Source organism: Pelodiscus sinensis, chromosome 32 (genome assembly GCF_049634645.1).
Source record: "Pelodiscus sinensis isolate JC-2024 chromosome 32, ASM4963464v1, whole genome shotgun sequence".
NCBI lineage: Eukaryota > Metazoa > Chordata > Testudines > Trionychidae > Pelodiscus > Pelodiscus sinensis.
Window position 1 is genome coordinate 5,141,178 of NC_134742.1, and position 16,548 is coordinate 5,157,725.

The 16,548-nt window shown below is 52.7% G+C and overlaps 1 protein-coding gene across 1 annotated transcript in view; it reads left to right on the forward strand.

Moving 5' to 3' along the window:
- Positions 1-14,581, forward strand: part of LOC142823290 (uncharacterized) — a 34,575-nt gene extending 19,994 nt beyond the window's left edge. Inside the window, exons 4-7 of the mRNA XM_075914196.1 lie at positions 1,320-1,427; positions 4,309-4,484; positions 5,022-5,125; positions 13,535-14,581. Coding sequence (XP_075770311.1) covers positions 1,320-1,427; positions 4,309-4,484; positions 5,022-5,125; positions 13,535-13,682 — 536 coding nt within the window. The 3' untranslated portion in view covers positions 13,683-14,581. The remainder of the gene's footprint in view (positions 1-1,319; positions 1,428-4,308; positions 4,485-5,021; positions 5,126-13,534) is intronic.
- The last annotated feature ends 1,967 nt before the right edge of the window (positions 14,582-16,548 follow it).

Below are 16,548 nucleotides of genomic sequence, written 5' to 3' on the forward strand. Positions count from 1 at the left end.
CCCAATGACACAGGTCTGTCTACTATTAATTTGGTAAGGAGGGTGAGCTTGTTCACTAGGGGTATGTCTACACTACCCTCCTATTTCAAAATAGGAGGGTAACGTAGGCATACCGCAATTGCAAATGAAGCCCGGGATTTGAATTTCCCGGGCTTCATTTGCATAAGCGGGGCGCCGCCATTTTTAAATCCCCGCTGGTTCGAACCCCGTGCCGCGCGGCTACACGGGGCACGAACTAGGTAGTTTGAACTAGGCTTCCTAGTTCGAACTACCGTTACTCCTCGTGGAATGAGGAGTAACGGTAGTTCGAACTAGGAAGCCTAGTTCGAACTACCTAGTTCGTGCCCCGTGTAGCCGCGCAGCACGGGGTTCGAACCAGCGGGGATTTAAAAATGGCGGCGCCCCGCTTATGCAAATGAAGCCCGGGAAATTCAAATCCCGGGCTTCATTTGCAATTGCGGTATGCCTACGTTACCCTCCTATTTTGAAATAGGAGGGTAGTGCAGACATACCCTAAGCCTCATACCTCCTGGTCCTTTTCTTAAGCATATTCCTGAGGGAAGAAAAGAAAATAAATCTGAGAGTTGCTTTAACTCTCAGCACCCATCCTTAAGGGAATCTTGCTCATCTGGGTACTGAGGAACATGCGTTTCTACCTCTCCACTTCTGCAGCAGAGGCTTTTACATTTTTGCAGTTTCATATTTGCATTCTTATATTCAGTCAATTTTGAAGAACACCTCATTACAGGTTTTCCATTGAAGACAAGTTGCAGCTGTTTCCCTCTCCATTGGAGCCAAGGGTTTACATATTCACAAGTAGTTAGACAATTTGTCTTCTAGGTCTGAAATTGTATGGACAAGCAGCTAACACTTGATCAGACCAAGGGCTATGCCCGAACCTTTGCAAGATTTTGTTCAAAAGGGGTAACATCTTTTACAAACGCCAATTTCTCAGTCTTCTCTCTGAGAGCCTTCTTAAAAGACGGCTTACATTTAAATATTTTCTAGTATACCCAACCTTCTATTGGGACTAAAATACCAATACCAATACCTCCTTTTTTTTTTCTTTCTGGAGGGCTACAATTTGAACTTTCTGATCTCAGGTAGGGAAGCTCCTGCCCCTGGCACATACGGGTCCTTGTCTATGTGCCCTGAGCTCACAAGCCTGGTGCTGGCCTGGCTGGCAGTGCTGGGGGGTGTTGAGCTGAGGGGGGAGGGGCTGTTCCGCCAGCCCCAGCCTGCCTGAGCCCCAGGGCAGCCCCAGCCTGTTGCTGTCAGTGAGACGTGACCTCGCAGCCTGATGGGTCCCTCTGTTTCAGAGCATCGTTATAACTGGAAAAAACATAAAGTCACCCTCGGATTCGCCCTCGGATTCGTCCTGGCAGTTCTGGTCTTAGGTCTCCTCATCGTTGGTACTGTCCTGGCAGGTGAGTTCTCAGCCCCCCTTGCCCCCTTCGCACGTCCCACCTCCGGAGCTGCCCCAGTCACAGCATCTCCTCCTGGCCTGTCTGGCGCCTGCCCCTGGGATAGAGGCTTCCTGGAGGATGCTCCTCCCAGAGCCACCTCCTGCCCCCTCCAGACCCTGCCCGGGGCACTCACTGTAGGGGGAGGGTCTGACTGACACTAGCCCTCCACCCCCACTCCAGCCCATCTCTGAGCACGTGGGGTGCCAGTGACTGTTGTTGGGCTCCAGACACAGTCACTCGGGGGAGGGATGATTGACAGGAGGGTGCAGGGCAGCAGTGAGCTGGGCCCTCTGCCTGCAGCCTGTCTCCGTGAGGCTCCACACTGACCTGCCTGGGTGTGTCTACACTACATGGCTCTGTCGATGGAGCCATGTAGATGAGGATTGTAGACATAGCAAAATGAAGCGGTGATTTAAATAATCGCCGCTTCATTTACATCAAAATGGCTGCCACACTGAGCCAATCAGCTATTTGTCAGCACAGCGGGGGAGTCTGGATGCTCCGCGGTCGACATCAGAAGCCTGTGTTGACTGCCCCGTTATGCCTTGTGGGATGAGGTTTACGGGGCGGTCGACAAAGGCTTCTGATGTCGACCACTGAGCGTCCAGACTTCCACACTGTGCCGACAAACAGCTGATCGGCTCAGTGCGGCAGCCATTTCAATGTAAATGAAGCAGCGATTATTTAAATCACTGCTTCATTTTGCTATGTCTACAACCCTCATCTACATGGCTCCGTCAAGAGTAGACGTACCTCCTGTGTCCCCGCATCATGCCCAGTGCCGGGATGGCAGGTGCTGCCTGGGAATGTTATTTCATTGATAAAATGGAATTGGTGCAAATGGGTAACATCAGGGCACTGCAGGGTATAGAAAGGGGCCTGCCCTGGTGTTGATCCCTGTAGTACATGACCAGAGTGGCACTTGCTGCACCAGCATCTCTGTGCGAGGGGTTTGCATGGGTGAAGATTTCTATCATTTTTTCCCATGTGTGTGTAGAATAAATTTTCTGTGCACTGAGGTAGGTGCAGATGTGCACCACCTGCAGCAACACACACTGCCTGCTGTGGGCACCCAGCTCCTCAGTGGGGCGACACTTGAATCTCCTCTGGGTGGCCACCCAAGTGCTCCGCTCACACTTACAGGGGGCACTGCTCACCATTACCACACCAGTTCAGAGGGTTTATTGCCGGCAGCATTGGCTCATGATGTGTAAGATGAGAGCTGGGAGCTTGGGGCTCCACCCTGGTGAGTGCAGGGAGCCCAGAACACGGGTGGGGATGGCACCAATCAGAGGCTCCCAGCCCTGAATGGCTCCCTGCAGTGCCCCGGCCCTCCCAGGCAGTACGGGAAGGGACCCCAGGCCTGGCATCTTTTCTCCTGGGGGCCATATACGCCCATGTCCACCTCCAGTCTGTACAGGGTGTGAAACCTGAAATTGTGCCCCTGAAGCAGCCCCGAGATCAGTGACACAAAGCACACTCTGAGCGGCACCAGGAAGCATCGTGAGCGTGGCCTGCTCTGCTCCAGCCGTGCGCCAGCACTAGTGCGAACAGCACCCTGCACGGTGACCTCTCTGGAAGATACAGGCCTTGGATCCCCCTGCCCCAGCGGCTAATGGCCCCCAGACCTGAGTGTGTCCCAGCCACAGGGGAAGGCTTCAAACCAGCTACAGAGTCGCTGGGGCAAGTGCACAAAATGACTGGAGAGGTTTGCAGCAGACTCCTCCCCCTGCCAGATTCCCCTGAGGCTGAGCGTGAGCAGGAGTGATTATGGGGAGGGGTCAGGAGGGGGGGAGGGAAATCCCGAACTCACAGGGTGTTAGGAACAGGGATGTCAGAACGTTTATTTTAATCCTGTAGCGGCAACAAATGATCAGTTAGACAATTGCTAAAATATTCCCTGGGCTGGGGCCGGCAGCCAGTGCAACACAAGGCAGCAGAGTGGGGTGCCAGAGCTGGGCTGCAAGGGGAGCCTTGGCCCACCACCAACAGAGACTGCTCCTGCATCCTGACTGCGCCCCCTCCATCCCCCCTGCGCTCTTGTCTCTGGTACAGAGGCAACAGTGCAGGGGGGTGGAAAGGCAGGCAACTCTGGAGCTGGCTATTGAGCTGACACCTCCTGAGCACTGGCTCCTGCCTGCCCCCTTTGAGGCAGTGGGGGTGGGGGAAAGGGAGCTCTGCAGAACTGGCACATGCACAGAGCTGGTTTAAAAGCCATTTCTCTGTGTCGACTCCTAGAGCCTGCCTCCCTCATTCCCCCCTGCTGCTGCCACTGATAGAGAGGCAGCAGCACAGGGGGGGAAGCAGCTGCATAGGAACTCAGACATGTGGGGAGCTGGCTTGAAAGCTGCTTCCCACTGGCCCCCCTCACCCTCCGCAGTGCTGCCTCTCCATACAGGCAGCAGCGTGGGAGTTGGGGAGCAGGAGACTCTGTTATCCGATGCTCCTGAGGAGCTTAACAAGCTGGCTCCTCCCAGCACCGCCGCCCCCCTGCTGCTGCTGCTTCTGTGGGAGGCATTGGGGAGGAGGAGCACTCAGTGGGAACTGGAGTGTCCCTGACAGACAGTCACTGCACTTCTCTCAGTTACTCACCCGCTTTGAGTTGCGAGCCCATTGTCAGCTGCCTCCCTGTGGAGTGTGAACCGAGACAGTGGCCCGGCGCCATCGGGTCAGAGAACCCTTCCTGTGGGGCTAGATTCCCAGCGTCCTTCTGGCTCCCTCTTTCCCACGCCCACAGCAGCTACCGGGCATCAGAGGAGTCTCAGCAGCCTGGGGCGCCGGGATCATTTCTCCCCATCTACAGGCAGGTCTCCTCACCCCACCTCTTCCTGTCTCATTTCAGTGTTGTTATCTGGGCGCTCTCCAGTTGTTCAGGGCCCCGCGTGCCCGGACGGCTGGGTCGGCTACCAGGGGAAATGCTACTATTTATCTGAAGGAGAAAGGAACTGGACCTACAGCCGGAGCCGCTGCTCTGCCCTGGGGGCCTCCCTGGCTGGGATCGACAACGAGCAGGAAATGGTGAGAGACTCGTCGCTCTGGCCTGGGCTGGGCTCTGCGGCTGCAGCTCGTAGCCCAGGGCCAATGGACTTTCCAGCTGCTGAATGTCCAGCCTGGCTGGCCCCCTCTGGTATCAGAGACTGGGGGGATCAGCCACTGTCAGGCCTCTCAGCAGGAGATGCCCCTCTGGCGCTGGACTGCTGGGCTGCCTGGGACTGGAGGGGCTGAGACCCCAGCGCGGCTGGAAGAGCCAGTGCCCCTGGGTAGGGGAAGAGCAGCCAGCTGAGGTAGGGGAGGGGTCCCCTTAGGCCTGGCCCCTCCCAGCATCCCCTGTGCTGATCATCTCTCGCCTTCCCCTGGGAGGGCTGCAGGGAGCCCAGCTGCCCTGTCAGGGGAGGGTTTCACACAGAGCCTGGCCCAGTATGGGGTGTTGGGGGAGCTTGGACCTGGCAGTTCCCAAGAGCGGCCCCAGCCCTGGGGAGGTTGGGGTGGAGGGAGCTGGGTTTGGGGGGGAGGGTTAATAAGGCCCTGACACACCCTCCCCCTCTGCTGTTCTAGGCTTTCCTGCTGCGCTACAAAGGCAAATTCGACCACTGGATCGGCCTCCAAAGGGGCCCAGGGCAGCCCTGGAAATGGACCAATGGCACCGAATTCAACAACTGGTGAGTCTTTGCCCCCCTCTCTGTGAGCTCTCTGGGCTTTGGGTCCCCGGTGTCTGAGGTACCCAGTTCAGGCTGAGCCCCCCCAGCCAGTGCTGTGGGAGCAGCCAGAGAGCACTTGGGGGCGAGTGCTCAGTGTGTTAGACGGGTGCCTTCCAGTGTCTCGGGCCAAAGCCTCCTCATCTGTCTGGCTGTAACGAGGCCCCTGAATCTGTAACGAGGCATCAACACTGCTGAATCCAGAGAGTCATAAGCTTTGGGTGCCCGGGGCTGCCATTGGAACTGGAATCAGGTAGAGATGGGCTCAGATGGTATCCCCAGCCTGATTTCAGTGGGAGCTGGGTGGGTTCAAATACCCAACCCCCACCTGAGCCGATTGCAGGGGGCGAATCCTAGAACGGCAGATTAGGCCACAGTGGTGGGGATGGGGTGTAAAAATCTCACCTCAAGCTGCATCATTGAATCTCTAGAAAGAAATTCCCTGCCTGAACTCTGAGAGCACAGCAGTAGGGAAGTGCCACCAAGCACCTGACCAGCCTGGTGAGTGTGGTTGTGAGAAGAACAGAGAGATGAGAGATGTTGCAAAGGCAGAAACCCCAGTAATACAGGAGGGTTTCAGCTCTCCCCATGTTTCCTGGGAACACGTCACTCCAGGATGGGAGGCAGAGATCAGATTTCTAGACAGCATCAGTAACTGCTTCTTGGAGCAGCTTGTCTGAATGGAGCATAGGATCTGGTCCCAGAGTGAACATAGCTGGACTGATTGGTAACAGTGATCTTAAGTAATTGCATTTAACATCACTTTAGTGGGGAAATGCCAAAGAACCCCCCACAGCAGCATTTATTTGAAGAAGGGGAACTGCATAAAAATTAGAAGTTACTTAAATGGGAATAAAAAGGGTCAGTGAAATGCCTGCAAACTGCATGGAGACTGTAAGGACCATCCTGGACCTTGCACCCTTGGGACATAGGACAGATAAAGGGATCCCAGAATGTAAGAACATTAGGGGGCTCTTTCAGTGGCAAAGGTACCTAACTCAGTTGCCACATGTCAAGGATTCAAGCCCCACACTGGCACCCTTGGGACATAGGACTGATAAGGGGGCCCCAGAATGTGGGAACATTGAGGGGCTCCTCCAGTGGGGCAGTGGATAAGGTTAGGGTATATTATCCCCGACCCCAAACACTTAAAAAATAACAACAAAAAAGCCACTTTAGCTTAACAGAGAAAGAGGCACTGGTGGAAGGGTTACTACTTTGTAAATTGGAAGCCAAATCCTAGTAAGGAAAATAGAAAGTCAAGTGTACAGTTTCAGTGAGGCAGGTCCAGAAAGCATTTGTTGAACGACGAGTCAAAGTGACAGCACAGAAGTTTTTTTTTTTTTTTTATCAGAAGCAGGAAACCTTCCACACTGTGATGAAGGGAGGGAGGAATCACTAGACCTTTAAGGTGCTAAAGAAGCATCCAGTGGACTCGGCCATTGCAGGGCAGCTGAGTGAATCCATTGTCCCTGCAGAGGATGTAGGGAAGGTTTCCACCCTGCCCCGAGCATTCTTGTTAGAGGAGAAGGCTGAGGAACTGAGCCAGACTGAGGTGTCAGATGTTTTGGAATGAGCTAAACAGCAGTAAGACACCAAGACCAGATGGTCTTCACCTATGAATTCTGAAGCCTTCCTGAACACCCTGCTGCGCTGTGGCACTTTACTGGGCCACACAGGATTATCGAAAAGTCTAAGCATGCTGTAGCCTCTGGCTCGCCCTTGTCCACATATTTGCTTATACCTGTGGTAAGGCCCTCCTTGCCTGAGCCTGCACCTTGGACCCCTGCTGCACCCCAGTGCCTAGCCCAGAGCCCACAGCTGTCACCCTCTCCTGCATCCCAACTCTGTGCACCAACCGAGCGCTCCCTCCTTCACCCTGCTGCCTCCCACGCCTTGCACCTCCTCCATTCATACAGTAGGAATGTATGGCCTTGAGAAGGGGTACTTGCCCCGCACTGGCCCTTTAAGGGTAAAACCCAGCCCTGGGAGAGGGCTGAGTGCAAAGCCCACAGCTGAGGCTGATCTTACCCATGAGGGCCCAGCTGTGAGCTGGACAGATAAGGTCTGTGGGATGCAAAGAGGGACACTCTTGCTCTAGCTGGGAAGCAGGAGGGACCTGGCTGCTAAGGAAGCTGGGGGCTTTCTGGAACAGGGCAGTGCTGAGGAAAGGCAGTCAGGGCTGGGGAGCTCTGGCCTGGCCTCGCTCCCAGCCTTCAGGGTCTGATGTAAGGTCTAAGAGTGCTAAGGATGCAACAAGGCTAAGTCTACACTGGGCTCTTTGCGCAAGAATGGCCATTCTTGTGCAAAAAATTGCAGAGCTTCTACACTACATGTGTGTTCTTGCACAAGTAAATTTACAGTAAAGTGATGGAAAAGAGGGCTTCTTACACAAGAATTATTCCTCTCCCCACGAGGAATAAGCCCTCTTGTGGAAGAGATTTGGACAAGAGGGCAGTGTGGATGGGCAACAGCGGTTTCTTGCACAAGAAACCTCTATGGCTAAAATGGTCATCAGAGCTTTCTTGTGCAAGAGAGAATTCACACTGCCATGGATGCTTTTGTGCAAAAGCACATGGCAGTGTGGACACACTCTTGCACAAAACTGTTGTTGCACAAAAAGCCTGCAGTGTAGACGTAGCCCAAGGGTAGGCAAAGGCAGCAAGCCTATACCTCTAATGGTCACTCACCTTTGGCATTCAGACTGCTGTTTGTCCCTGAGGCAGGCAGTAGATGAAGACTGGCAGCAGGTCACTGTGGCAAGGTGGGTGCAGGGGAATTGGAAGTTCCCTGGGAGGGAAGACCCCAAAAAGCAGAGACTGAACAGTGACTCTCAGCCCCGTCCCGGGAGGGAGGAGGTAGAGTGGGCACTGCTGCAGGGCATTGTCCCGAAGAGGACATCATGGTCCAGGAGTGACGTGAGTCCAAAATTGATACAGGGAGACACCAGCCAGAGGGAGGTGTTGGGTGGGCAGTGTCGTAACTCGGTGTTTTCGTACCTCGGTACCTTCAGTGGTCTGGACTGTCAGTGTCAGCGTTCTCTGGTCAGGGTCGTCCTGGTGAGTTCCTGACAGGATCTCTACTCGGTTGGTGGTGGTAAACTTTCGGCTGCATGTGTAACAATCAGTACTCCCTTTATCTAGAGTGTTAGACCCCGTGCACTTGGGTCAACACAAGAGATCTCTAAGAGGCCCCGGAAACGACAGATGCAGGCAAGGTTTGAAATCAATCAAGCAGGTTTATTGTCAAATGCGAAGCTCTACCAGTTGGTAACAGAGATCAGTACAATGTTACACCACTGGGCACTATGGCCCGCGTTGACAAGGTACCAACACTGGGCAGGCCTATTGCCACAGAACAGATATTAACAGCAGTTAGTCAAAGTTAAGCTACTTTGCGTTTCAATGACACCTGCTGTTCAGGTGCCTAGAGCGTCCCCCCCCCCAAGGTCGGCCGGAGAGCACCCTCTGTGGTGTCCTTTTATAGACAGGTACAAACAACTTACATCATTTCTTTACGTACCGGGTTACCACCCTCTGTTGCCTAGATACCACCCCTCACCTTACGGAAGGGGAGCTTACTTACTGCTTCATGCTGTCAATTCCAACCTGGTCCTGAACCTAGGTCGGTATGTGCATTAGTTTTTAGGGAGTCTTTGTACCAAGACATTCCTTAAGATGTTCCGCTACTCCGCTTACAGTCTGTACCCCGTGCCTCCCTGTGTCCTTCCATGCTCGACCTAACTTACACAATCACACAGTTATCAATAGGGCTTCTTTCTTGGCTCCTGTGTTACTGAACCAAAGTCTTGCTCACTAGATTGCAGGCCTGTTGCTGTTTTCATGTTACAGGCCTCTATTTAGGCCTGCTGACTCCATATTACTGACCCTCAACTTACTACAGGCAGATAAAAGCTAATTCCTAGTGCTACTAGCATGAGGCGTTCCAACCCCATGGCACTACATTCCAACCCCGTGGCAATACAAGACAATGAAGATCAAAGCTGACTCTGTATAGAAATCCCACTTCATGGGATGGCAAACGAAAGTCACCATTGGTAAATGCAAAGTAATGCACATGGGAAAACACAGTCCCAACCATACATATGTAATTATGGGATCTAAATTAATTGTTATTCCAAAGGGAGATCTTGGAGTCATTGTGGATAGTTCTCTGAAAACATCCATTCACTGCACAGTGGCAGCCAAAAAAATCAAGCAGAACATGAGGAATCACTTAGAAAGGGACAGAATAAGACAGAAAATACAATAAGGTCACTTTATGAATCCCTGTTATGGCCATTTGTTGAATACTGAACACAGTTCTGATCTTCCCATCACAAAAAAGACATTAGAACAGATGAGCAAAAAATTCCTGGATGGAACAACTTCCATGCGAGGAGAGATTAGTACAGGACTGTTCAATCTGTTGATATAATTGGGCTCATTCCTACCTCTGCCCCATTGTTGAGGATCGCCAGGTCAGACACAATTCGGCACCCTCTATGCCCCGCGCTGTCGCTGTGGCTGCAGCTCTGGCTACTCCCAGGATGTCTGGGGCTATGGATGCTGCTACTGAGCGGCTGCAGCAGCGGGTGCTGCTCCTGATGTGGAAGCAGCAGGCATGGTTCCTGGGGCGGCAGCAGCAGCAGCACGTGTGGCACCTGGGGTGGTTGGGCAGCTCAGGAGCTCTTCCCTGAGCTCCTGCCCCTTTGGCTATTTCCCCTGCCTGCCTGCCTGTCTGGGCTTTTATCTCCGCCCTACCTCTGGAGCATGCCCAGCAGGGCCGGGGCCCGTTCGGCCAGCTGGGCCAGGGGAGCCCCTTGGGCTTCAGTGCAGGGCGGCACTGCCCTGTCACAGGGAGGTATGTAGGATAATTAGGAATGCTAATAGGAAGTGGCAGTCGATGTCAATCAAAGACGAGAATAAGGTGCTCATGAACAAGAGGAAGGTTGTGCAGCGATGGACAAGATATTGTACTGATCAGTACAAAGTGCAGTTAGACCCGAGTGTCTCAGAGAGACTGATTGAAGAATCGAAAGAGAGATCACCGCCAAGCATCGAGAGCGAGACTGATATTTTGAAGGAGGAAGTAGAAAGAGCAGTGAAATGAGTAAAGAACAATAAAGAGCCCTGGAAATAAGATTGCGGGAGAGATGATCAAATATGGCAGAGAAAGTATGAGTCAGGAAATACACTGACTATGTAATATAGTGTGGAGAGAAGGGAAGGCACCTTAGGAATGGACAAGATCTGTGCTAGTGACAATACACAAGAAAGGAAGCGCATTGGAGTGCAAGAACTACAGAACAATTACCCTAACGAGTCATGTAGGCAGGGTGCTGATGATGATACTGATGGAGAGATTGAGGGTGCAGATAGAAGAACGTCTAGTGGATGAACCAGTGGGATTCAGGAAACATAGAAGTACCATACAGCAGATATTGGCACTAAGATTGATAGCAGAGAAAGCTTGGCAAAATAACAAGAACATCTACAATTGCTTTGTCGATTTTCAGAAGGCATTTGACAGTATAGCTTGGAAAGTGACTTGGGTAGTATTGGGATCATACAGCATGGATAGCAGACTGATAACGGTTGTTGAAAGATATCAGTGATAATGCGGAAGCAGAGGTGAGAACTTGCAAAAAGTTGGGAAGTTGATTTAGAACAGGTAGAGGTACAAGACAAAGAGATCCGATATCACCGAGTATCTTCATCATGCAGAGCGATGGACAAGATCAAGGGAAAGGTAGAAAGGATCTCTGTGCACGGGATGAGAATTAACAACTTGAGGTTTGCGGATGATATAGTTATCAAGGAAGAAGGAAGATGAAGAGAAGCTAGCGAGAGTGGTGCAGGTGCCAAATGAGGAAGAGAAGCGGTATGGGCTGATTATGAATATTGATAAAACAAAGACAATGGTATTTGGAGATAAGGAATTGGGAAGGAAGATCAGAGTCAATGGAATTGAACTAGAGAACATAGAGAAGTGCAACGTGACATATCTAGACTAAGAAGGAAATGGCAACTAGAATAGCAAAAGCAAGAGTGAGTTTGAAGGCAATGGATAAGATCTGGAAAAGCAAAGCAATTAGCTTAGGAATAAAGCTGAGTGTCTAGAAAACGTGTGTATTCAGAAGCATGTTGTACAGATATGAGACATGGGTAGTCAAACACTAGAATAAATTGCCCAAGGAGGTTGTGGAATCCCCATCTCCAGAGATATTTAAGAGTAGGTTAGGGTATGTCTACACTAGCTCCTTAATTTGAGCTAGGTAGGCAAATCAGGCGACTGGAGTTGCAAATGAAGCCCAGGATTTAAATATCCCGGGCTTTATTTGCATGTTCCTGTCCGGTCGCCATTTTGAAATTCCACTAGCCTGAAGTAACTGCCACGCGGCTACACGCAGCAGTGAAACCGTAATTCAAACTAAGTCCTTATGGAGTGTAGCTGTGCGGCAGTTACTTCGGGCTAGTAGAATTTCAAAAGCAAATGGGAACTTTTTCAAGGGAGAAGGCAATACGCGCATTTTTTTGAGAATACAGTAGACAGGTAGTTAGCATCTGCTTTATAAAGACAAGCTTGTCGTACAGACACACACAGGTCCTGCAGATAGTGTGTAGTTACCAGTCTGTTGTGGCTCAGGTCTGTCTTGCTGGCCAGGCAAGGCTGAACGAGTGAGAATTCAGGGTTCCTCTGAGGCTTGGCTGCAGGACTGGACCCAGAGTCTTACTAGCCAGAGCCCCCTACTTTTACATCTTCAGAGGAGGAGGCAAGTTGGTCTTTAAGGTGCTACTAGACTATTTGTTGTTTTTTAAGGCTTTCCAGTTACAGACGAACAAAACAGGTAGATGGGATCATGAGCTTTCGTGGGCACAGCCCACTTCTTCAGATGACTGGACCAAAACCTCATGAGCCCATCTTCCTGTTTTGTTAGTCTTTAAGGTGCTACTAGATTATTTGTTAAGTATCAGAGGGGTAGCCATGTTAGTCTGGGTCTGCAAAAGCAATAAGGAGTCCGGTGGCACCTTAGAGACCATGGGTATGTCTACACTACCCCGCTAGTTCGAACTAGCGGGGTAATGTATGCATACCGCACTTGCTAATGAAGCCCGGGATTTGAATTTCCCGGGCTTCATTAGCATAAGCGGGGAGCCGCCATTTTTAAATCCCCGCTGCTTCGAACCCCGTGTAGCGCGGCTACACGGGGCTCGAACTAGGTAGTTCGGACTAGGGTCCTATTCCGAACTACCGGTACTCCTCGTGAAACGAGGTGTACCGGTAGTTCGGAATAGGCACGCTAGTCCGAACTACCTAGTTCGAGCCCCGTGTAGCCGCGCTACACGGGGTTCGAAGCAGCGGGGATTTAAAAATGGCGGCTCCCCGCTTATGCTAATGAAGCCCGGGAAATTCAAATCCCGGGCTTCATTAGCAAGTGCGGTATGCATACATTACCCCGCTAGTTCGAACTAGCGGGGTAGTGTAGACATACCCTAACAGATTTATTGGAGTATGAGCTTTCATGGGCAAAGACCCACTTCATCAGACGCCAGGAGCCCCTCACTCAAGATGCTCTGGGCTACCTCAGTGCCATCCCAGCAGAGCTCTGCTGGCAGGGTGCTGGTGCCTCCCCCTGCACACCCCAGCCACGTGATCAGGCGGGTGGGGGCGGAGGTAGCCTTTTTCTGGGTCATGTCTTAGCCCACCCAGAGCCAGAGGCTGGAGGTGGGGAGATCCCAGTCTGCCCAGAATGGTGCTGGGCCTCCTCCCAGCCCAGCACCTGCTACTGAGCCACCATGAAACCATGGGTGACATTTGCCCGTGGGCCGGGATCCCACCCTGTGCCGAGGTGGGGCTGCACCTCTGGCGGGAAGGTGGGTGTGAGCATCTGGGTCACACCACAACCACAGGGTCTGTGCTGCTGCCATTTAGCTCCAGCCTCCCCAGCGCAGCCTGGCCTGCTGGACACCCGTCCTGAGAGCTGATGTCAAATGCCTGCCCTAGCTCGTGTGCAGCGTCACATGCTGCTGCTCACCATGTGCTGCTCCTCTGGAATCTGTGCCCAGGGCAGTTTGGTTGTTGGGGCAGCTGGGTGAGGTGGGGAGCAGAAACTAGGGTTAAAACATCCCCTTGGTGTGAATGCTCCATGGCAGCTAGTTCCTCTTAGAACCTTGCCTGGCCCTGCTGCCCCCTGTGGAACTGTCCCCTTCGGCTGGGGGGCAGGGCTGGGGTCTGCTGCGGGTGCAGGAAGGGAACTGAGGGGCTGTGAATGCAGCAGCTCCCTGCCCTGTGCGAGTGTCACCCCATCGGTGACCAACGGGAAACGCCCAGCTCCTGCCTGACACACGCTCCCTGGATTCTGCCCTGCAGGTTTGGGATCGAAGGAGGAGGTGACTGTGCGTATCTGAATGAGAACGGGGTTGGCAGCCTGCGGTGCGCCAGTGAGAGACCCTGGATCTGCAGCAAACCCGATGCACTTACAGCAGCAAAGGAGACTCCAGCGGGAGGAGGTTCGTAACAGGAGTGTTGGACAATTGGCCCTGGCAAAGCTGGACTGGTCTGTCTTCAGCATCACACCTGAGCCTTTCCAGTGTGTCAGGGGCTGCTCTGAGTCTCTCTGGGTGAAAGCAAGAAAATCCGTTTGCACATTTCGCCCTCTCCCCACGTCTGCCTGTTTTCCCTGCTAGTGGAACTGCTCGGATCGGCCTTTCCCACCTACCTCACCTGGCACAGGGAGTCAGGAGCGTCCCTGAACCGAGAGCCACAGCACCAGCCTCAGCTTTCCCTGCCTGAGCACGCACCCCCTCTACTCCACCCTGCAGAAGGTTTTACTTCAGGGTATATCTACACAGCAGCCATATTCCCAAATAACACTGTGAGCATCTACACAGCAATTCCACTTCTGACTTCTGTAAACCTCATTTCGCAAGAAATACGCCTCTTTCAAGATAACAGTGGTATGGATACTCCACTGTTGCTATTTCAAAATAGCTCCTCCCAGGGACATTCAAAGTAATTACTCCCCTATGCCTCCCAGGGCTCTAAATCAAGGTAGTGTCCCCACATTAGGGTTGCTTGCTTTGGACTAATATTGAGGCTTCCTTGTAGTACAGGCATGTCAAACTCGAAGCCTACTGTGGGCCACACAAATGAAACTAATAGCTTTCAGGGACACCAATGTACTTCTAACAGCAAATCATAATTATTTCTTATTATAGATTGTTTTAGGTATATTGTATATTTTGTCAGGTTTTGTTTGACTATAACAATAATTTTGAATAATTTGACTATAACAATATATTGAATAATTTGTTATTTGCTCACATGTAATCATTTTTAATTTTACATTTAAGGTAACTTTTAATTTTTTATATGATACAAAATGTGTTTTGTTGAAATAAAATCAAGTATAGACCAAAACAATAAGGTAGAGGCTCATACTTCAAAATAATTGCTTCAGCCTGGCAAACAATAGCTTTTGAATTTTCTTCAAAGAAACAGTGTAAACCATGTACATGCGGATTCTTTTTATGTCCTGGTGTGACCGTGGTGGGGTGCGATCACCCTCTCCCGTCCCGGGAGAGGGGTTCGGCGGACCCCGTCGCCGGCCTCCGGCCCGTTGGTCCCGGAGTCTAGTCTGGTTTAGCACCTTTGGGCGCGATCACCCCACTTGGCCGAGTCTGGGGGATCTGCGAGCCCAGGGGTTGCCTGTCCCTTTGAGCGGGGCTTTCCTCCGCAGTCTCTGCTGGAGGCTCCAGCTCGTTGGCGCTGGAGCGACCCGCAACTCCCAACGACGGCAGGAGGGGAGGGGGACCTGGGCCCACCCTCTCCACCGGGTCCCACCCCGGGGCCCTAAGCACAGGGGTCTGCTAGCTCCCTGTGCGGCGGACATGGGATTCCTTCCCGAAACATGTCCACCCACGGACGCCAAAAGGGCCCCGCCCCGGGCTGCTTCCTCCCCGCCGCAAACCCCAGGCTAGCCGCGGCTCGGCTTTGCAGCCGCAGAGGGAGCCTCCGTGGCTGACGTCTGCCACGCGCCGGCTCTCCCCAGGCGGGCGCCGCGGTGGAGGACCCCGTCTCTCCCTGCCCCCCTTTGGGCTCCTCGGTGCGGGTTGCTCTCGGCCCGTCACACCTGGAATTTAAATATGACATCTGTGTTGGCTGCCTTATTCTGCATGCATTCCCTTCTCCCCCACCTGCTCTAAGGGTATGTCTAGACTACAGGCTTACATCGACATAAGTTTTGTTGACAGAATCTGTCGACAAAACTTATGTCGACATAGAGCGTCCAGACTACATCGCTTTGTCGACAAAGTGATCAGCTTTGTCGACATAAGAGCGTCCAGACTGCGGGATGCTCTGTCAACAGAAGAAGGCACCTGGAAGTGCTTCTGAAAGGTCACAGGGGCAGCCCTAAAGCCCTGGCACTGCTGCATGCTCTCTGCAGAGACGCGTGCTTAAAGGGATACTCCTGGGCAGCCCTTGCTCTGCTCCTGCTTCTAGCTTGCCAACCTTTACAGGGAAAGCAAAGCTGCTGCAGTTTTCCTGGCTCTGGTTGCCTTGCTATGTCGGACACCACAGCTGTGTATTATCTGGTTTGTCTGTTTGTGTATTTGCTTCTGTGTTTGTTTGCTTGGGTTTTGACTTTTTTGTTTTGTTTGTTTGTTTGTATTTGTGTTCTTGTGTGTGTTTGTTTTGTTCTTTTGTTTGTGTGTTATTTTGGCTTGTTTGGGCATGGAGCCTTAGCTGCCCCTGGGCAGGCAATGGCCCCACACCATGCTGCTGGAAGCTCTGCTTCATGCTCAGGAGAGCATGCTGACCTTTGCAGAAGAGCTGGATCCTGAGGCCAGCTTTGAGCCCCTCGCTCAGAATCCAGCTGCAGCCCTGCTGCCCTTGCCCCCCAACTTTTTCCTGGAGAGGCGGGTTTGGAGGCTGGACACCAGTTCGGACTGGTGGGACCGGCTAGTGCTGCAGCAGTGGGACGACGATCAGTGGCTCAGAAACTTCTGGATGCGGAAGGCCACCTTCCGGGAGCTCTGTACCTGGCTCGCCCCTGCACTGCAACACCAGGACACCCACTTGCGGCCCGCCATCCCCCTGGAGAAGCGCGTTGCCATTGCGCTCTGGAAGCTGGCCACCCCCGACAGCTACCGCTCTGTGGGGCATCAGTTTGGTGTGGGGAAGCCTACCGTTGGGTCCGTCTTGATGGAGGTAAGTCACTCTCGGGGGACAGTCCAGGGGGCAGTCAGGACAAGGCACAGGGAATTGGGGATAGGGTGGCACAGGCAGAAGCCCTCTCAGCCTCCCCCTGCCATGGTGCAGGGCCAGGGAAGGGATTGTCTGGGGGACAAAGGGGGGAGCACTTCTCATCAGGTGAGCCAATC